Source organism: Halichoerus grypus, chromosome 3 (genome assembly GCF_964656455.1).
Source record: "Halichoerus grypus chromosome 3, mHalGry1.hap1.1, whole genome shotgun sequence".
Lineage (NCBI taxonomy): Eukaryota > Metazoa > Chordata > Mammalia > Carnivora > Phocidae > Halichoerus > Halichoerus grypus.
The window spans coordinates 199,665,866-199,688,170 of record NC_135714.1 but is presented as its reverse complement, the minus strand read 5'-3'; the positions used below and the strand labels follow the sequence as shown (position 1 = coordinate 199,688,170).

The following is a 22,305-nucleotide window of genomic DNA, read 5'->3' as shown; positions in this document are numbered from 1 at the left end:
GGGGGAGGGTTCCCTCTTTTGGGATCCAAAGCCTATTCTCTTAATTGTAGTTTTTCTCAGATATAAAAGATTCAGTGGGAAAGTGGCTAATTCAGAGGCAGAAACACCATATTGCCAATATATAGCAGTGATTATTAACTGGGGAAATGAGACCTTGGGTTTTTGGTTATATCCACCCACTGTTTGTAGTTTTGTTCAATTATCAATTTACCTAAGCTGAGAATTCTCTTTTAAGGACTTTCAATCCTCTGTTCAGATTGCACAAGATAGTGCAACCTGATAATAGAACGCAAATGCTTCATTAATTGTTGGGCAATTGTTAACATCTCTCTCGGAAGCAGTACTAAGTAAGCTATACTCCTTAAATAAAAAGGCCTGCACTTAAAGCTGTTCTGTTTAATACCTTGACATAAAGAGGTATTAAAAATTGGAATACGTCTTTATGACTGGGATCAGGAATCTGGTTTTATGGGAACTGGGTTTGAAAATCAATATGGAATTCATAGCAATCTCTTTGTGGTTGTCGGGAAAATTGTAAATATTTTGCCATGGTTTCGCTTGCTGGGCCTTTGATCAAATAATAATAACGATAATAATAATCTTTGTAAACAGAAAGGGTCTTTTGCATTTTAGAGGGTTGCTGGATCTATAGTAAATTTCATCAGCATGTGGTAGGTCGTCACCGATCTCCAGCATGGTCATTACTGTAACAGATGATCCCGCGTTTCCTGGGCATTTACGGCAGGGAGTTAAAGCTGTTTAAATGTTTCTGCTACTGGCTTGAAATGACTAGTTTTCACAAGGCAGAGTTTAAAAATAAACTGTTGTTTAAAAATAAGTTGTTAACTTATTTTTAAATTTCTTTACATTGCACTAAACATGAAAAAATACAAAGAGTTAAAGAAGTATTAACTGGGCGTTTAAAATAATTCAGGTAATCACTGTACTGAAAAACCAACCAGAAAACCCCCCACCTCTGTAGCTGCTGCCATTAATGAACCAGTTAGTGTATGGGATAGCGTTCCTTGCTTTTTGCTTCAGTTTGGAGTTCAGAGAGAACACACCATAATGTGTGTCTCCTTGTGACAACTGATCCTCGTTTTGAAGAAGCCGTACAAGATCTCAGCATCTGCTAGTCGTGTATGCATTGTATTATTTCTCTGAGTTTTGATCCACTGTCTTGTCAGCATAAAATTATGCCACTGTGTAAGCACATTGCATAAAACTCGGCTAGAGCTTGTGGAACCTTATGGTAAGAGACAATATTGGAATATTGATGAGCGTTTCTGGTTGATGAGCTGCTAAGAGTCAATCCTCCGATTTTAATTGTTGGGTAGATACAATATTTTAGTGAAATCGGTGTGTAATCTGCATATGTTTTCAATCTCCTTTTCACCAAACTGGATATGAAACAGTTTATTTATAAGCATTCTTTTCATTTGAAACATGATGCCCTGGCTCTTCTATCCTTCCTTAAGATTTGATACATGTATTCAATATGATAGCGACTCTTACTCATCTTTTTATGTCCTTCACAGTGTCGTGAAGAGAGTAGGCATTTAATAAACATTTTAAATGGATGGAGAACAGAAAATTTGAATAGCCCAAAATGATTAAGGATTTAAAACTAAATTCAGTCTGGACTCTTTCGTTATGGGTATGTGTATTTTGTTATGTATGTTATGTGGAAATTCCTACCATGAGAAAATAATGAAGCCACAAAGTAAAAGATTTCCTCCCTTCTTCCTCTTGTTCATAGTGGGGAAAAAAGAAATCATAGCTCATTTTAGTGCCATTGTATGAAGGGATGAGCTAATCCACAGAGATTCATTTTCTAGCTAAAGGAAGCTCATTCCTTTCAATACAAAGGGGTTTTAAAATGTCATAGAACATGCAATATGATACTGACCTGGCAGGGGAGATACCGTGATCGAGAGAGAACATGCATTATATAATCCCTTATCTTTTTAAATGCATACTGATAATGGTTTTACCTTAATGACTGAGGATCATTATTATCAGCATTCAGCCTTATATGGAATCATGGAACAAAGAATAACGGAGAACAGGTAACAATCTTACAGATGAGAAGACTAAGGAAGGTGATTTTTCATGGCCATTGTAGCTTTTAATCTGACACTGAAGTATTTGGTTTGATGTAGAGAAGAGAACATTTGACCATCTTGATTTTGAATTCCAGCTCTTTTGTTACTTCCTCCTATAGAGATGCATACACTCACATCTTTGCGGATTTGGTCAGGATTAGATTAGAGGACGCATGAAACTCTTAGTTTAGTGTCTAGCAAAGTAAATGTCCTGGTAATTGTTACTTTTTCTCCCAGATCGGGCTTTCTTGCCAGACCCATACATTGGAGGAACGCTCTTTTCCTTAATGAAGGGTTTGCAATCATCTGGTGCCCTCAAATTATGTACAAAGCATTTAGCCTCTGGGTAAATGCTTGAAGGCTCTGCTCTTAAAAAGATTGTAGAATATGTTTTGATGTATGAACCTAAAGACCTCTCTTTTGGTACTTAGAGACCATTTTAAAATTAGGTTCTTTGATGGTTTAAATTGGTAGGTAAGTGACCTCTGATTAAGAAAAGTGTTGTAATAGGGGAGAAAAAGGCATGTGGCAAAAAAAAAAAAAAAAAAAGGAGGAGAGACTATGAAAGTAAATATGCTATTTTCTTTGTGGGGAAAATATATGGTTGCACTAGAGTTGAAACATTTATCTATGGAAAAGTCTTGCTGTGTTCTGAAAAGTTCATCTTCCTTGTTCACCCATTGATAGGCAGGATAAATGGTAATCAGCACAATAAATCATGTGCTGTCTCTGAAGATACATGTTGTTTTGATGATTTCATATTATTAAGCCACTTGAAAATGGGAAGGTGAGCCCTTCTCAATCATACTTAAAATTGTGGCATAGGAGATTTTCGTCTCTATTTCAGGGGAAAAAAATGAAATGTTCAAATCACACAGTAACAGGATTATAAGGGTCAATGTGAGAAAGTCAAGCACATATTGGGCATTTGTGTATAGTTATAACAAAGATAATAGGCTGGTGGAAATTAATTTCTGAATTTGTCAGGGCAGCTAGAACTTATATAAAGAGGTGATAACCCCAGATTCTACAGTAGCACAAGTGAATATCTTGCAAATCTTAGGTTTATTGCAAAAGCCTTGGCCAGTTCATACACAATAGCTCTCAAGTGGAATAAGCCATCATTGGTATACCAGAATTTCCTCCTAAGATGGAATTAAAAAAAACAAAACAAAACAAAAAAAACCTCCAAAATATATGTAGGTGCTTGAGATGGTCATTCATAAGTTGAAAATTTTATTATGTCCTAAGTATATTTTCCAAAGCTGATTATTTTATAAATGATAGTGTGCTGGGAATCAGGTAACTTGGGTCTAGTGCCCAAACGATAGACAACTGAATTAAAAGAACTTCATGTATCATTACCCTCAAAACCCACATGAAGCATTAGAATCGATGTTTTAAAGCAACCATTTAAATGCTGAGTAAACATCTCAAACAGAAACCAGGGCATGCAGCACTGGTGGCTGAAAATACATCAGTCCTTTCCTACATCCCTCCCCCTGAAGAATTCCTTTTTTTTTTTTTTTAAGATTTTATTTATTTGGGAGAGAGAATGAGAGACAGAGAGCATGAGAGGGGGGAGGATCAGAGGGAGAAGCAGACTCCCTGCCGAGCAGGGAGCCCGATGCGGGACTCGATCCCGGGACTCCAGGATCATGACCTGAGCCGAAGGCAGTCGCTTAACCAACTGAGTCACCCAGGCGCCCCGCCCTGAAGAATTCCTAAACAGAATTCCTAAACCTTCCCATAAAGCTTACTTTATTCGAAATTCTGGTAAATACAGGATTTTACTCCCATCTAGCTTTTGGTCCTTATGCGAATGTGGTTCTCTAAAATGTAAGCCTCACTCCATTGTAGATCATTAGAAAACAAGACATTGGGGGTGCCTGGGTGGCTCAGTCGGTTGAGCATCTGACTGTTGATTTCAGCTCAGGTCGTGGTCTTGGGGACGATGAGATGGAGCCCCGTGTCGAGCTCTGAGAGTCTGTTTGGGATTCTCTCTCCCCCTCTGCCCCTCCCCCTGCTCGCATGTGCTCTCTCTCTCTCATGCTCTCTCTATCAAATAATAAATCTTAAAAAAAAAAAAGAAAGAAAACAAGAGACCGGAGTGTTAATAATTTTCAGAGGAGATGAAACAGATAGTGGAGTAGAAGTTTTTGCCAAGAAATCCTGGGAAAGTTTAAGTAAGGATGGAGATGGTAGGTGGGGAGACAGCCTGTATTTTTTTTTTTTTTTTAAATCATTAAAGTATAGTTGATGCGCAGTGTTGCATTAGTTTTAGGTGTACAATGTGGTGATTGGACACGTCTATACATTATGCTATGAGTGAGCCTGTATTTTAAAGCCATGCGTAGTTTTAGGAGGGGAAGGAGGAGGGATCTGATTAATCCCACACATGTTTACTTCACTCCAGGCATTGTGTGAAGCTCTCAAGAATACCAATTAAACACCATAGTCGCTGTCCCCAAGGAGCTTAGAGGCAGTCAGAGGAGAAACACAAGTCCCGGTCAAATACTCGCTCGGTATGGAAAGTACCGTGATAGTGGTTGCTGGATTTGGCAGGGAGAAAGCCTCAAGATGACTCTGCTTCCCAGGTGGGGAAATCCTAGTCCCGGAGAGAAGTGCAATCTATATGTGTGAGCAAGGAAGAGGTTAGGCTAACATTTCATTTTAATTCCCAAACACCTCATCAAGTATTAAAAAACTATTTCCGAAATGTATTCAAGCCCAGGTCACGTAGCATCTGTAGCTGGAACGGTTTCAGCCGCCCTGAAGTCGTCTGAGAGTCCTTGCCCTACGTGCGACCCTTCCTGCATTTGCCCTCCTGCGGACATCTGTGTTGTCCTCCGCACCATCGTCTGGCCGTAAACCTCTTTTTTCAGTATGTGTAAAGCTGTTAGTTTCATGACCGTTTCAACATTTCTTTCTTTCTTTCTTTTTTTTTTTTAGATTTTATTTATTTATTTGACAGAGAGAGACACAGCGAGAGAGGGAACACAAGCAGGGGGAGTGAGAGAGGGAGAAGCAGGCTTCCCGCCGAGCAGGGAGCCCGATGCGGGGCTCGATCCCAGGACCCTGGGATCATGACCTGAGCTGAAGGCAGACGCTTAACGACTGAGCCACCCAGGCGCCCCTTTTTCTTCCTTTCTTCCTTTCTTCCTTTCTTTCTTCCTTCCTCCCTCCCTCCCTCCCTCCCTCCCTCCCTTCCTTCCTTTCTTTCATGTCATTTTGTGTGTTATCTTTAATCATAGAGAGGAGGGTAAAACACCAGTAAAATAAGACCTGTATTACACCTGTTAGGATTTGGTGTGTGGTTCTCTTGGAGGCCCTCTCAACCAGAAGGACATATTTCACTTTTCACTGACAGCTGTGCAAAGAGATTTAATGGTCTCATTCATTTTAAGTATATCGGCCTTGATATTTTTGGATTCATCCTCCTAAGCACAACAGAATTTATTTACAAGGGCACGTACTCCCCTTTGGTCTTTTAAATATGTGGTCCAGTAACCATAAAGTTTTGGAGGGCCATCCACTGAGACTTTCTTTTGCTAAATAGCCAAATTTCCTGTGGTTGGATCTCTTAGACTTTCTAAAGTCTCTGATAGTTGACAATAATTTGGGGAGCGTAGAGATGCCTGCACCAGGACAACCTCTGATGCCTTGAGGAATTGATCCTGGATATAAAAACTTTTTTTAACCTACCCCTTAGCATTGGCCATAAAGGATGTTTCAGCTGTGCTCTCCGTAAGCTGTCTGTGGAACCAAATTTCCCACAGTGAGGGTTCCAGATAGTCCTGAGGAAGGACCTTATAGACCCCTTTCACCCATTATTAGACATTCCCTGGGAGGGAAATCTGGGATAGAAATCAGGATAAGCTAGGTTTGAATTTCTTCTTGATAGACAATATTAGGAGCTCTGGGGCATTTGACTACATGGATTAAAACAAAACAAAACAAAAGACAGAGGTTTTTATTAAAAACCCATATGTTTTTTTAACCAGGTTTTTACTGTTTCTTTCGATGAACGTCTTCTAAATGTATGTCATAGAGTGGTTCAAAGAATGAGTGGCACAAAAAATTTGATACGAATTGTACTCTTAAATATTTTGTTTAACCAGTTGCAACAAGACCCAATGATGTACGACTGCTGAATTAAATTTGGATGTTTTGATAATGGTGCAGCTATGGATGGTCCAGTCTAGCCACTGAACAGTGAGCACTAGTCCTTACGGAGTGGAAAACTTCCCAGGAAATAATCTGGGTTTTCAGAAGGCATAGAATAAAATAAAAAATCAGGGAACATTATGATCCTAGTAAGCCCGATTATGTAGACAAATACAAACGGGTACTTCCTTTTAAGAAGATTGATGCCATCAACTGATGAGCATTAGGTTGATGTAAGTAATTAAGGATACCCAATGTGGTCCTAAATAGTGGGGTTTTAATGACATTTTTTCATAGATGTCTCTAGAATGGATTGAGGGACACCATTTGTGTCCAGCCATTGGCCTCTACCTATGAATGATGATTCTGAATCTGGTCAGAATCTGGCAAAAATGAATCTTATTATTAGGCGCTACATATACCTAGAGAGGAGGCAGGGTCGTGAGGCCTACCTTCCTCTTAGCTGATACTTTGATTCCCATTTTACTGAGAAAATGTATCGACCACAAGAGAATCGGCACAACCACATCTACCTACGAGCATCTGTACCCATATAAGCTGCCTTCTTCCTGATGCCATAGATGGACTGTCCATGTTCCCTGACGGTTTCCCATTCCTCCCCTGAGCCCCACCACCAGGACATGGCAACGTGCTACACACCGTTCTTGGGCCCCTTCTCTTCGTGATCCGTACTCACGCTCCTGCTGACGTCATCCAGTCTCAGAGCTTTGGAAACCGTCTATCTGAATGCTGATGACTAGATACATTTACATCTGCAGCCTAGACCTCTCTCCTGACCTCCAGACTCACACCCAACTGCCTGCTCGACGTCTCACCTTAACTTCCCTGAAACCCAGCCCTCACCTTCCTCTCCCACCCAGTTCCACCCAAATCTTCATCTTCATTGCCAGCGCTACTGTCTTTCCAATAATTCAGGCCAAAAATCTCCCACATCCAGTATGCCAGCAAATCCTCTTTGCTCCACCTTCAAAATCCCTCCGGCAATCTGGCCACTTCTCACCTCCTCTGTCGCTACCGTATCGGCCCAGAGTTCCTTCCTCTCTCGTCTGGATCGTTGCACTGGTTCTTCTGAGTTCTTGGCCTGCTTGCACCCTAATCCCCGGAGCCAGAATTCTTTTTTCTTTTCTTTTTTTTTTTTTTTATAATTTTTTCCGGAGCCAGAATTCTACCCAGCAACCAGAGAGAACATTTTAAAAAGTAATGCAGGTCCTATTTTTCTTCGTGCTCTTTTGTGTCGAGAAGCAGCCAGTCCGTAGAGTGGACCTTGTGGGCCTCGTGGTCTGGTTCTCATCTGTCTACACCTTCCCCTGCGAGCCATCCTCGTCTGCTCACTGGTGATCAGAAACACTTTACTGGAGGGCCTTTGCATCACCGTTCCCTATGCATGGATCATGGCTCACTCAAAACCCCCTTGAGACATGCTCAGATACCATTTTCTTCATGAGATTATGACTGCCTCATTTAGAATTAGAACCTGCTACACCCTCCCTTAATCTTGATTTCTTTTCCAAATGTTTTAACACAGTTATTATAGTTATTGCTTACTCTCCCCTGCCTGGAAGATTATAAGCTCTGTGAAGGCAGGAGATTTTTAATTTTTTTTTTTTTTTCTCTCACTGATGCATCCCCAGCATCTGGAACAAGGTCTAATACATACTAGAAGGTCAATAAACTTTTCTAAAATGAATGAATCTGATGAACAGTCATGAATGGTGTGTCTTTAATGGTGAGGGACGTCTTTCCAGATGTCACATCCCACCTTTGTTGTCAGACGGGGTCAAATTACAGACACAGCCCAGTGAAGAGTGAATAACAGTGAACTGTGGTAGCTGTTGACGGTGCGTTTTAACCTGAATGGTGCGAGTGCTCTCAAAGCTGTGAATCTGGCAATGTGAGCAGACCTCACAGGAGACAATTGGGACTCGTGTGCTGTTTTATTAGGTGTTGTGCCAACCTGTCTAGCTCAAGGTTACCTTGTCTGTCTCTTTGCCAGGAGCCATGATAACACGCGGTAAATTCGGAATGAGGTGGAGGAAGGGAGGTGTGGGCAGGGAACAGAGAAGTGGTTGAGTAAGAGCTGCTTCCCATTGGGTGAAGTAGCGCGGGGGGCAAGATTAGCTTCAGGGCTATACCGTGAGAAACAGAAACCGAAACGTGGGAGGTGAGAGGGATACCGTGTTTCACTGTTCCCTGGGGGTCAGCCTGTGCGGAAGGCTAGACCCTAACAGGACGGTGGCCAAGGTTAAAGGGCAGCTAAGTGCTACTGGAAGAAACCAGCCCGATCCCAAGTTGCTGAGAAAACATGCACAGCAGGTTCAAGGGGTCCAGTATGCGCTGACAGCCCGAGGCGAGAGAGAGCCCAGACCCAGCCCCTCACAAGGCATGGGCCCCACGGCCAGCATGCCCCGTGTGCAGGAGACACGTTCAGTGTGACTCCACACCCCCCACTTTGTGCAGAGGTGGAAGGACGCTGAACCCTCCCCCTGGGGTCTGCAATTCAGAAAGCTGGGGTCGTGCCTGAGGGCCTAGTGGCGCACACAGGAATGTACATCAAGCCTGGAAGAGGGAAAGATACTCGCTCCCAAGGCAACAGAGTGTGAGGGCTCTTTGTCTCTAGATGGGAAGTGTTCCAGGCCCAGGGCTCCTGCTTAGGCAGCCAAGGGGATGGATGTATGACGGACTGCATATGATTACCTTCCCAACACACTGGAGACAGGTTGAGTTCTAGATGAACTTGTAAAACTTGGAGGGTTAAAGGAGATGAAAGCACTATGGTGGCAGTGGTCACCAGTTCCCCCTCGGCCAGCAAGCAGGAAAGCCACGACAGCGTCTGGGCTGTATGTATGACATGGGATCGACCAGCTGGCCTCTGCTGGGAACCCTGACAGAAGCCAAAGGACTTTGCAGGGCGTGGCTAAAACCACTTGCTAGCAAACAGTGTTGGGAGAGGATAAGAGATTGTTGACATGGGAGTGGTGGGGAAAACAATCTAGAAATGAAGGTTTTTAAAATGTCCCTAGGACCTTAGATCCAGGATCCAAAAATGTATCAAAATGTATCAAACTCAGTCTATGCTGAGGCAAAGGTGACTCATAACAGATCTATATCTGCTCTGTATATCATCATCTTAAGAGTGTCCAGGCTAGTTTAGAAGAACTTTTTACCTACTAATTGGTTGTCATGGAAACCTGCATTGAAACCTACCCTCTTAACCTACACTTGGCTCCAAGTGTATTTATGTGGCAAGGTAAAGTCTTCCGTTAGGCAGGAAAACATCAAGACTCCTGGTGCTTCTCAATTCAGGGCTCTAGCAGATTCCCTTTTGAAAACAAGGCAAATGTGCAAGTGTATTTTTCCCTCCCTGAGTCCTCAAGCCTGTTGTGAGAGTGCTTGATGATCCCTGCTAGGTCCTGGGGTTCAGCCAAGAAAGAGGAAAGGAATCAGAGGCAGACCCATCACCAGGCTAACACATCCCCGCACCCCCCTCCCCTCTAAAACCCTCAGTTTGTTTCTCAGAGTCCATAGTCTCTCATGGTTCATCTCCCCCTCCAATCCCCCCCCACCCCTGCCCCTTCATTTTTCCCTTTCTTCTCCTAAAGGTTCTTTTTGCGGTTTGGGCAGAACTGGAAGGCTGCTACTTGTAATCCCTTCTGTGCATTGGTTCGTTGGTCACTCCAAGCGTTGTGACTGATTCCCAGTTCTTATTACGTGGAGGAGGGATTTGAAGCCGATCCCCTGAACGTCAGGCAGCTGGGAGATTCTAGCATCGGCCGTAGCCATTGTAACTGAACAGGGTTTAGTGGAAGGATGGTGTCTGTTCCTGTCTTAGTCTGCTTGGGCTACCATGACAAATGCCATCACCCAGGAGGCTTACAGAGATTTATTTTCTCCCAGTTCTGGAGGCCACAAGTCCAAGGTTAAGGTTCAGGCCAGTTTGGTTTCTGGTGTGAGCTGTCTTCCTGGCTTGCAGACACCACTTCTGTCTGCCGTGGCACCGCTCTGAGCACACAGGATGGGGAGAGCGAACTCTCTGTGGTCTCTTCTAAGGATGCTAATCCCGCTGGATCGGGCCCCCACCCTATGACTTCATTAAACCTTAAGTACCTCCTTAAAGCCCTATTTTCAAAGACAGTCACACTGGAGGTTAGAGCTTCAACATAGGAGTGTTGGAGGGGACAAATTCAGTCCCTAGCCATTTTTAATCTTTGTTTTTTGTTTTTTTGGGTTTCTTAAAAATCTCTTATCCTCCTGTTCCTTTGAACTAAATACTATAATGTGTCTTTTTAAACAAGGGCCAAATGAGGAAACTAAAGAATAGAGTGGACATACCATCTTAACTATTTAGAATGGCAGATGTCTGTAAACCAAAAGTTTGAGAATCACTGAATATCATTCTACCATAAGTGGAGGGGAAGTTGTGATTTTCTCCTAGATTATGTCTAAGTTGTTTTATAATTATCTCCCTGTCACCCCCATCATCACTACCTCACCCCCCCACCAAGATTTTATCCTGGATCTTCTGAGAATGCATAGGTCCATTTGAGAAAAAGGAAAGAAGGGTTAGAAGTATTTGAGGATATTCCCTTAGATGAAGAGTTAATGTGTAAATATAATTATATGTACTTACTGTATCTTATAGACTAGCTAGGCATTAATGATAGTTTTAAAATTTTTATTATATGCTGATTGCAAATTAAAGAATATTTATAAACGTATCTCAAGAACGAAAAATAATGATACAAAGAACATCAGTTTACCTACTGCCCATTGAGAAAAAGAGCCTTACCAATATCTAAACCCAGTACCATTCCTTTCCCTGCCCCACAGAGGGGAAAGTTTATAACTTCCTTGATCTTTACAGTGTTTAGGGCATTTTTGTAATTATCACAATATATTGTTTGGTTTTGCACGGTGATGGGAGGAAGAAGTAGTGGGTTTCTTTTTCCTTTATTCTTGACGTTGTGGTTTGAGGAGGGAGAGAAGAGCAGGTCATGCATTAGATCCTGTCACTCAGGGGAGCCCGGTCTTTACCACTGATTCCCTACACCCCACAAGACCATGGAAACTGAAACTCCTTCCTTGGGGCCCGTAAATGCCTTTCTAACAAAAGCCTGCTTCAGAGAGCTGCTTATCTTTGGGGTTCTCACCCATTTTTACTTGGTTTTCAACCTCTTATTGTTCCTTCCTGGCCTTTGAGTTCATCATCACAGGTAAAAATATTTGGTTTCCATATTTTATCCACTGTTTTTTAGCTGTTTCTTTTTTTTTTTTTTTTTTTAAGATTTTATTTATTTATTTGACAGAGAGAGACACAGCGAGAGAGGGAATACAAGCCGGGGGAGTGGGAGAGGGAGAAGCAGGCTTCCCGCTGAGCGGGGAGCCCGATGCGGGGCTCGATCCCAGGACCTGGAATCGTGACCTGAGCCGAAGGCAGACGCTTAACGACTGAGCCACCCAGGCGCTCCTTTTTAGCTGTTTCTGAATCCTCTCTCAGAGACCTTGGCTATGCTTCTGGAAATGGAAGACTCTCCTATATTTTAGTTTTAAAGCATTCACATCGTTTTTCTGTGCTTTCTTTTTATAAGTGCACAGCTATATGGTCCTGGAAGAAACTCATTTTGGTTGTGAGCCAATTACTTTCTTTTCCACTTAATTTTTTTTTTTTTTTTTTTTTGGCCTCTCTTTTGAAATGACTCCATAGTAATTTGACAAAATGTATGTAAACAGCTGATTACATTACTTGACTTGCTGGAGATTATTCCTCTTACTGGGATGCACCTGGGCATGAAGTAGTAGAAATACGTTTAAGAACGAAATTATAATTTTGTTTAGAGTTTGTATGTGTGTTTACGTGGATGTGGGTGTATTTTCTCCTAGGCTGCTGCACTGAATAATAACAAAGATTCCAGCCCGAATTCCTTGAGACTGTTTAATGGATACGTTTACAGCGGTGTCCAGACTTTGGGGAAGGAGCTCTTTATGTACTTTGGGCCAAAAGCTTTACGGTAAGATAAACCTGCACAGTACATCTTATCTCTCTGTTTAGAGATGTGTAAAAGGCTTTTCTCGCCGCTCACCCAGTGTCACATTTAATCATGTAGAAAGTACTCCATTTTTAAGAGAGCTCTAATATAAGAGGTTGAGATTCTATCGTGGAAAGCAATAAGATGATGAATAGGTTGTGATGTCATCATTACTTGGAGGGCTAGTCAATTTATTTCTTTCAAGAAAAACGGATCGGCTAGACTGGCTTCCAGGAGCTGGTAGAGCTACACAGCTCGGCTTGGCTCTTCGCAAATTTCCCACACGGCTCTTCTCCCGGCCCTTCTCCCCTCCTGTTTTCCCTCGTGTTTTCCCCAAGCTTTTATTGTATTAGCGACATTAGTTTCTTTATATGTATAACAGCTTCCAGTTTGGTTTCAACCGGTCTCTAGATTTTTATAGTTCTCTGTCTTCCTTCTTTTTCTGAAGCCTTGTACGGAATTGGAAACTTATTTATAGAATTTCAGAACTTTTCCCAGAAGTCCCAAGTTCTCCATTCTTCCACAGTCCTTAGGGAAATTCATTGCTGTTGTGTTGGCAATGAAGGACAGGCAATCTCCCGCGTTGGTTGACTTAATGATAAGAATGTCAAAATGTGTGTACTCGCCAGAGCATGATCACCTGTTCAATTTTTGCAGGAAAAAGAGAAAGGCCTATGGATTAACATGTCTACCAAATCTTTGTCTTCTCTGAGTTTACCCTAAGGTATTGCAATGCGTGAATGAAGGTAGTGCTCCTTTGAATCTCTCTTAATGTTTCTGGAAGCTATTGAACAATATCACCTTAAAGGAAAGCCCTGTTACTAGGCCCTGGGCCTCTAACTGAAGGTGACTGATGCTCATAGAGAGCTAATATGACTGTATGATGGTTATATGCTGCCCCTCATCTACTGAACGTTTCGAGAATGTCAGAGTTTATGTAATTGCTTCCCCTTTGAAATGTTCTCTTTGTTGTCAGCGGCTGCCGTCCTTGGACAACAGCGTCACTTGGTGGGTTTTTTTTCTCAGTCTGGAAAGGATAATGTCAGCATAGGCTTCCTGGCTCATGCAGGAATGATCTACTGCAGATTATATTGTTGTGGTGGTAGATGGATGTGATGGAGAAGTCTTTGCTCTGAATGGAGGAGGACACAGTGGCATCCATGGAAGACGGTTGAACATTGATATGCTATTGATTCCCTGGTGTTAGGTGCGGATTTATTTCTGTAGGATGAGACGGAGGTTTTTATCAAGTGTTCTCCACCAGACTGATAAAGGAAGAATCATTTCTCAGTGCAGGGCTGTCAGTAAATGTTCCCTGAAGTTCTAAACGAGGGCAGTCACTTCCTTAAACTCACTGAACTAGTACCATCCCCGGGGAGTTCGTATCTCAGTGTATGCATGGGGAAAAGTGCAGTGGCTTGCTTCCTTTTAATTTCCTACAGCCCTAATGACTATTTGATAAAATAATTCAAGGGCAGTGGCAGATCAGCTATTTGAATACAAACCGAGCAACCTAAAATCAACTGCATCCCCTTTCACAATTTAATAGAAGTTTGTTTATATATATATATATATATATATATATATACACACACACACGCACAAACACACACACTCCCAACCTACGCTTCTTAAGAGAATGGATGACTCTGTCACAGAAATGTGATCGTTGTGTGAGGTTGCAAGTCTGTGAGCATGACATAGACATGTAGTCTTCATTCCTCAACTCTTCTTGCTACCACCAGGCTAGTCTGCATTTTAGAGAGCATGTAGCAGGAAACACGCTTAATGCTCACTTATATTTACCTCTTAACGCGCACCTCTTTACAGTTAAAATTGCCCTAGATTTTAATGCATCTTACAGGGCAGGCCATGAATCTTCCTAGGATTCATTTGTCACGGAAATAGAATACAGACCTAGCCCTCTGAGAGAGAATCTGCCATGCAAAAATCCACACTTCAGAGAGATACAAATTAGAGTAACTATTTCTGTTACTAAAAGATTTATCAAAGTGCTCAAGTTGATCCTAAAAGTGCCATAGAATGCAAAAAATTATTTGATATGCATTTATTCTTGGAGAATGGTTGTGGTGTTATTTGTGATTAATACCTATACTCCTGAATGCTTTAAAGAAGCTCGTCATCTTTAACAAAACACAGATCATTTTTAATTTTTTGGCTGTATATGTAACAGATACTCATTTGAGAAAACTGAGGCATAAGGAACAAGCAAGGATAAATTTATACATTCACACTCTCACTCCCAAATATAACCTCTGTTAACTGTGGATGTATATACATTACCAGTAGTGTGTGGGCATGTATCTACCCGTCTATTCACTCAGACACACCCACCCTGGAAGCTGCCATTTTCCATCAAAATGAACCCAGCTGTTACATCTTGGACTCGCATTTAAAAGATATATTTTTTTAATGAATCTCTCTTTCCAAAACACTTTGCTATTTCCAATTTGTGATTTATATGACTCAGATGGCTTGCAATGATCCTCTTCCGGAAGCATATCCAAAATATTTTACAGGCTTTGCCATTTTAGAGAAGCCTTATACATTATCCATTTTGTAATTTATTGGAGTTTAAGTAATCTGATCCTCGAAACAGCAATGCATGAGATAATGTGACAGTTCTTTGTAGTTTGTGAAACAATCTTTAAGGAGTCTATTCTACACTACTCAAAAAAGGGTTTTACAGCTTAGACATAGTTTTTGTGATCTGCCACATTACCATGTTAGAAAAATTGAAGCGTGATAAAAGTTCTAAATGAAATCAGATACTTGAAGCGTAGTCAGTCCTGCTTTCTGTCTGCCCAACATGCTCACTTGTCTTTTAGGGACAGCGTTCCTTCTGGAAACTGGTCATCCGGCCACACTGACCACAGAGTTCAAGTTAACTCTAGCACGATCTTTCCAGACCTTCTGTCTCATACATTGTCAGTTGGGTCAGTGTGGTTCTTCCGTGAGATTTCCTCATCTGGAGCCAAGGAGGGTCAGGCTCTGTAACGTAGGGAAGCTAGGATGTGAGGCCTTAGGACTTGTAGGTGGCCGTGTTACTTGGCTTGTGAGGTGGTGAGAAATAAAACCAGCCTGCACAAAGCTGAGAATCCTAAAGGCCTTCTAGCCCCTCCTTCCATCTGTTTCTGAGATCCAGCTGCTTTCCTTCCTTTCCTACAGCTTGATTCTTCAACCCTCCCTCAGATCCTGTGAGCTACTAAGTATTCCTTAGTGCCTAAACCTGTTTGAGTTGGGTTTCTGTCACCCGCAATTTAAGAAAACTGACCATTATCAAAAGGCACAAACTTCCAGATAGGAAATAAGTCCTGGGGATGTGACATACAGCACGGGGACCACCGTGTTTCACAATACTGTGCCGCAGAGTTGAAAGTTGCAAAGAGAGTAGATCTTAAAAGTTCTCATCACAAGAAAGAAATGTAACTGTGTTTGGTGACTGATGTTAACTAGACTTAATTGTGGTGATCATTTTGCAGTGTCTACAAATACTGAATCATTATGTTGTACACGTGAAACTAATTTAGTGTTATATGTCAATGACACCTCGATTTAAATGAAGGAGAGAAGGAAGGAAGCAGGAGAGAAAGAAAGAGAAAATAAGAAAACTAACCATTAAAAGTAATCTACAGGCAGAAAATGAAACATCTTTAGTTTTTGAAATGGTAGATTTTGAAATTTTTATTTTCTATTTCAGTTACCATGATGCTTTCAGGTATAACTGGAGAAAATCTAGAAATCTTTACCTTTTTCATTGGCTTTCCCTTCTGCACCCGACAGCCTACATGATTACTAGTTCTGCTTTCCTTTTCTTGCTTTATTTAATAATACACATCATTTTATTGCATTTTTTCTCTTATTTTAAAAGTAATATAAAAGTCAATTATAAAACATTAAGATAGTTCCAAAAAGTCTAACGGCAAAAATAAATACCACCCATAATTATTACCACCAAAAAAGGGCACATTTAACAGTTTTTGTAAATATCATAGATAAAATATAAATTGTGTATATACCATATATTCATACATAATTTATATTACATATACACAGATCATGATATCACTGCTGATTAGAATTTTCCCCCATTTTTCACTCTAATGAATAACTCTGAAGTTAACGTCCTTGAGCATATATCTTTTACCATTTTGATGTTTTCTTAGGATAAATTCCTAGACGTGGATTTGCAGGATCTTGGTTACTGATGCTTTCTTATATCCCTTTTGAAGGCATATAGAAATCTGTCATGAGTGGGAAGCATCTACAACTGGCCATATGACAGAGAATGGCCCATGCATGGCCTGCCTTGGCTCTGATTGTGTAGATTTATCCACACCTCTGTGCAAGGTTATAAAAGCCTGGAAACCTGTTAGCATAAAATGCATGTGCAGCACTATAGTAGTTGTGGAAGGTTAGAGATCTTATCATAGCAGAATTACCTGGCATGGTATTCTCAATTGACAACTGTAATTTTAATTGTTAAGTTGATTTTAAATTATCTGCCTCATAGTTCCAACATCTGGCACATCTTTGGGTCTGGCTCTGTTGACTGTTTTATCTCTTGACATTGAGTCCCTTTGTAGTTGTTTTTTCCTTATGTGTCATAATTTTTTTGAATTCCAGATAGTCATGTTTAGAGGAACAGTAGAGACTGAATTAAATAATATTTAACCTCAAAAATAGTAATGCCTCTTCTATCAGGTCATTAGTGCAGGGGATGAGTAGTCGAGCTTGGTTTGGATTTTGTCGTCTGTAGTTGGCTTTGGTGCACCAGTGACATCAAAACCTTCAGCGGCTCCGACTTCTTTATGCCTCAAGTGTGGCCTGGTGTGGCTGGAGCCGGTTCGCTGTGTTTCTGCCCTCTACTCGCAGCTTTTAGCAGACCCTGGGTATTCGTATCACGAGGGGATTTCTCCACACGCTTCCCCTCCCCTCTTCCACTCCCACCCCAGTGGTAGACTGCTGTTGTCCATTTTTCAGGGAGAAGTCCATGATGGAGAAAATGGTTCTTCTAGACCAGCCTTAATCTTAGGCCCTGTGCTCACTGACCTCAGGGTTGCACTTTTCTCAGAGCTACTGATCCTTTCCTCCCCAAGGCAGTCAAATTCTTCCTTCCATGTGTGGGTGATCTCCAGTAAAAGAGCATTTCCTTCCTCTCTCTCAGTGGGAACAGATGTCTCCACATTTCACTGCAGGATTCCGTGACAAAGCTGATGCCCTACCTCACCCCTAAAGACAGATGGCTTTTGCTCTGCTCATCCTCAGCAGAGTGCATTTGGCCTGAGCCTGGTGGCAAACACTTTCCTGCCCTCCCCCGTGGCCTCCTGCTTCTGTTTGCTGCCCGGTGCAAGACTGACTGTGTGTGCACGAGGCTTCCTGTTATTCCTTCAGGGACAGAGGGCTTTTGGCTGGACCTCTCCCTCGGCTACAGACCGGTGCCATGTCACCAAGAGTGGCTCTGTCCATCCCCTCCCATGACTCATCTTTGTCATGCCCAACTGGTGCATACCCGTGGACCAGAGCTTACGTGTGAGCCCATGCTCTCCTTGTGTCTGGGACTCCAGGGATTCTAAACAGTTATACTAACCACACCCAGTATTTAGAAGTTTGTGGAAAATTTTAGCTGTTTCCTTCTTACCTATTTTTACACTAGCTGTCTCTTCTGCCTGTACTCTGCCACAGGTAAAATAATTTGTGTGTCTGTCTTTCCCCATGGAGGGGGAAGGGGCTTGTTACTCTTTGGAATTTAGCTCACCTGGCTCCCTGCAGCCTCATGTCTCTGATGGATTCAAGAGAATTTACGGTTCTGTAAATAATATGACTTTTCTCTCCATGTTAGGATAGGAGCTCTATGTCCTTTGAGCTTCTGCACCCTAAGTAGATGCAGAACTCCCTGTTCCTTTTTTAACATGGTTCATTCCATATTGTTTTATAACTTTTTTCTTTGAATTCCTAGCATAAGCTTTACAATAATTATATTCAACTATTTTACACTCATTATTATCCTTAGGTCACTTTTGACCACTTGATAATTTTCATAAACAGTTGCCTTATTAGCAATGTATAGTTAATCATCACTCAGATGAACCTGTGACAATGCCATTATTTATGCTACTTATGTTTGCTTAAGGATGTTCTGATCATTCTGATCATTCTCATAGTGATAACCTGGAAGCATGTGGCTGATGTTTAAAATAGTATCAGGTCTTATTTATTGATTTGTTTTAGGAAGTTTTGTCTAACTAGAGGCATTTTCTTAATATCACTTCAGTGTTTAGTTTGGACATAATTTTTATGTTAGAACTTTGGTTGTAAGTGACAGAAGCCCAACTTAAATGAGTTCAGTAATTATTTCTTACAAGATTATGGGGTATCTTACCTGAAGATAATGCGGTCAGGTTTCAGGCAGAATTGGAAGCAAAGGCTAACTGCTATGAGGTCTCTGCATTTTTTGATTCTGTCCCTCACTGAATTCTGCTGTACTCTTCCTTTCTATAGACAAGCCTCCCTTGGCTTCTCCGCTGCCCATGTTGGGTAACATTCCCGTAGACAGTTCCCATGTTGGATCTCCTAGTACTAATGGGAAACTGATCTCTCTGCAGCCAAAATCCATAAATTCGTCAGGAGAAGGCAGATGAATCCAGGTACTGGATTGGTACCTGGCTTGACTAGCTTGACTCGGGTGTCCATTTCTGATTCAACTATGTCAAAACACAAGATCTGAGGAAGGAACAAGACACCAACTCAAAGTTGGGCCTAATGCCCACTATTGGCAGGCAGTCATGTTATGCAGAGTAAATGATCTTAGGTAACCAGTTGGGTTGGGGGTGGAAGGGATTTGAGAGGGTAAAGAGTTAGAAATAAGGATCTAATAAAATTTTCTTAAACTAAGTTGATTATAATGAGGAATCTTGAAAAGCAGATCGAACTCTTGAATGTAAATGTGATATGAGCCTATGTCCTGGTCTATAAAAGATCAATATGGCAATTGTTATAACAGTACAGATGTTACTGTGGCAAAAAATTTCCATGATAGTGGTGTATATTTCTCAGATTAATATAAAAGGTACTTAACAATAAACCCAACATTTGTTGGTTGATTTGGGCTCAATTATCACAACATTTTGCTATTTAATAATAATAAAGTAAATAAGAATGAACTAAAAATTTTGATTTTTATGCATATTTTCTTCTAAATTGAATAGATTTAATAAGGCTAAAAAAAGCATAATTTGATTCAGAGTTCCTATGGGGGGTACTCCTGCATTTCATTTGGGTCTTAACCTTTGAGATTTTTAATGTGGATGCAGTTTCATTATAGAAAGTGATTTAGAATCCACTTTATGAGCCATGCAGCTGAAAAGATTTTAGATATGATGGCTTCTGGGCATGACAGTTGTACACCTTTCACTGGGGTTGAACCTCCATAAGCTAAATTATGGAGTACTTACAGGCATACATTTTTCCTGTCAAGAACTATGGGGCATGTAAAATGCATTTATGATTGATAGTAGGGCACACAGAGTTTAAAACCCACATTTTTAAAGTTAGACTGGTTAACCTTGTACAATACTAAAACATGGTGCTTTGGAATTAGAAGCACAGTGCAGTAACATTTGATGCCAAAAGAGCCATATTTATTAACTCAACAAAGCTAGAAAGAGAAGGATTTGAAAGGCGGAACACAGTATTTCATCTTGAGAATCATTTTGATCTTCATCATCAGAGGTCTCATAAAAACCACTTTCTCTCTCTCTCTCTCTTTTTTTCTTTTGTTTTTACTGGACATGCTAATCAATCCTATAAAAACTGAAAGGTTATAAATTTTTCATCACTGCATTGTGGCTTTCAAGCTAACCGTAAATATTTATAAATCCCCTCTTCCCAATACATATAAAGGTAAGAGAAAACTAAAAGAACTGAAGACAATAGCATTTTGACGTGTTTTCTTCTCTTTTGATGCATAAGATTTTGCAAAAAATTGTTTCATTGTGTATCCCAGAGCAAGGGGGAAAAAAAGAGTGTCTTAAAGTGTAGATTATCATTTTGGAGTAGGTAAACATTTCCCATCCATTGTGGCTAGAAATATAGAATTTGAATGTCAGTGGCTTTGTAGAATTTATTAAAAAAAACCCAAAAAAAACAAAACTGTAGGCAATTTAAATTTAGCCTCATCTCATCCAAAGCCTTTGAATCTGAGAGAAAGCTGAAACACTAGACTGTTCCATGAATAAAAGTACTTCATCTGACAAGAAAAGAAGAACAGGGTATGTTTTCTTGGTCTTATTGTCGGACCCTATTATTTCTCTAGGAATTTATTTTATTTGTGGTTTGAAAAACTGAATTGTCACATCTTCTAGTTTTATGAGGATACAAAACCATAACAGAAAAAGATATAATATTGGCTATATTTTTTGCCCCCTAAAAGTGCCTATCTTGACTAACATTTGTTTGCTTATAATCCAAAAAGTGAAATGAAGGAGCAAAAATTAGGTACACTATGTACTTTCTGCCACTCAAAACTGCGCTTGATGTTGTTTCAGGATTCATTTTGGAATGAAAGGGTTCATCATGATTAATCCACTTCAGCATAAAAATAAGAATGGAGTTTCTCCTGTTCTTGAAGTACAGCTCACCAAAGATCTGATTTGTTTCTTTGACTCATCAGTAGAACTCAGGTAAAAAAAAAAAAAAAGAAAGAAAGAAAAGTACTTCAGCTGAAAACTTGCAGTGATGAGTCTGCAGTTTGGTTTGAAATGTGGAGATAGATGTTTTAAAAATGGTCTATAATTGATAAAACCTCATTTTGAAAGCGCCTTCAGATAATCTAGTTCGTTAGGGTCTTCAGTGTTTGGCTCTATAACTCATACCCCGATTAACAGAAAGTGTTTATATCAAAGCTCTTTTTAAATGACACTTTGTGAAATTATAACTAGACTTAGGATTAATGTGTTTTATATGCGTTGCTACAGAAACTCTACAGAAAGCCACCAGAGAGTAAGAATGATGGAAGAATTAGATGTATGTTCCCCTAAATTTAGTTTCTCAAGAGCAGAAAGTGAAGTGAAGAAGCAGAAAGGACGGATGCTGTGTGATGTGTTAATGGACCAGAAAGTGTTGCCTGGGGTAGGGAACATCATCAGAAACGAAGCTCTCTTTGACAGTGGCCTCCACCCAGCTGTTAAAGTAGGTCATAAGTATTTTTTAAAAATGATTTCTGTATTTTTATTTTATTTTTATTTTTTATTTTTTTATTGTTAATCACCATACATTACATCATTAGTTTTAGATGTAGTGTTCCATGATTCATTTGTTTGTGCACAACACCCAGTGCTCCATGCAGAACATGCCCTCCTCAATACCCATCACCAGGCTAACCCATCCTCCCACCCTCCTCCCCTCGAGAACCCTCAGTTTGTTTTTCAGAGTCCATTGTCTCGCATGGTTCGTCTCCCCCTCTCATTACCCCCCCTTCATTCTTCCCCTCCTGCTATCTTCTTCTTTTTTTTTTTCTTAACATATATTGCATTATTTGTTTCAGAGGTACAGATCTGTGATTCAACAGTCTTGCACAATTCACAGCGCTCACCATAGCACATACCCTCCCCAGTGTCTATCACCCAGCCACCCCGTCCCTCCCACCCCACCCCCCACTCCAGCAACCTTCAGTTTGTTTCCTGAGATTAAGAATTCCTCATATCAGTGAGGTCATATGATACATGTCTTTCTCTGATTGACTTATTTCGCTCAGCATAACACCCTCCAGTTCCATCCACGTCGTTGCAAATGGCAAGATCTCATTCCTTTTGATGGCTGCATAATATTCCATTGTATATATATATACCACATCTTCTTTATCCATTCATCTGTCGATGGACATCTTGGCTCTTTCCACAGTTTGCCTATTGTGGACATTGCTGCTATAAACATCGAGGTGCACGTACCCCTTCGGATCCCTACATTTG

The 22,305-nt window shown here is 40.8% G+C and overlaps 1 protein-coding gene across 1 annotated transcript in view; it reads left to right on the top strand.

Annotated features, from left to right (window-relative positions):
* The window catches only part of NEIL3 (nei like DNA glycosylase 3), a 51,326-nt gene that overhangs the window by 2,297 nt on the left and 26,724 nt on the right, over positions 1-22,305 (top strand). Inside the window, exons 2-4 of the mRNA XM_036121884.2 lie at positions 12,171-12,298; positions 20,884-21,018; positions 21,313-21,526. Coding sequence (XP_035977777.2) covers positions 12,171-12,298; positions 20,884-21,018; positions 21,313-21,526 — 477 coding nt within the window. The remainder of the gene's footprint in view (positions 1-12,170; positions 12,299-20,883; positions 21,019-21,312; positions 21,527-22,305) is intronic.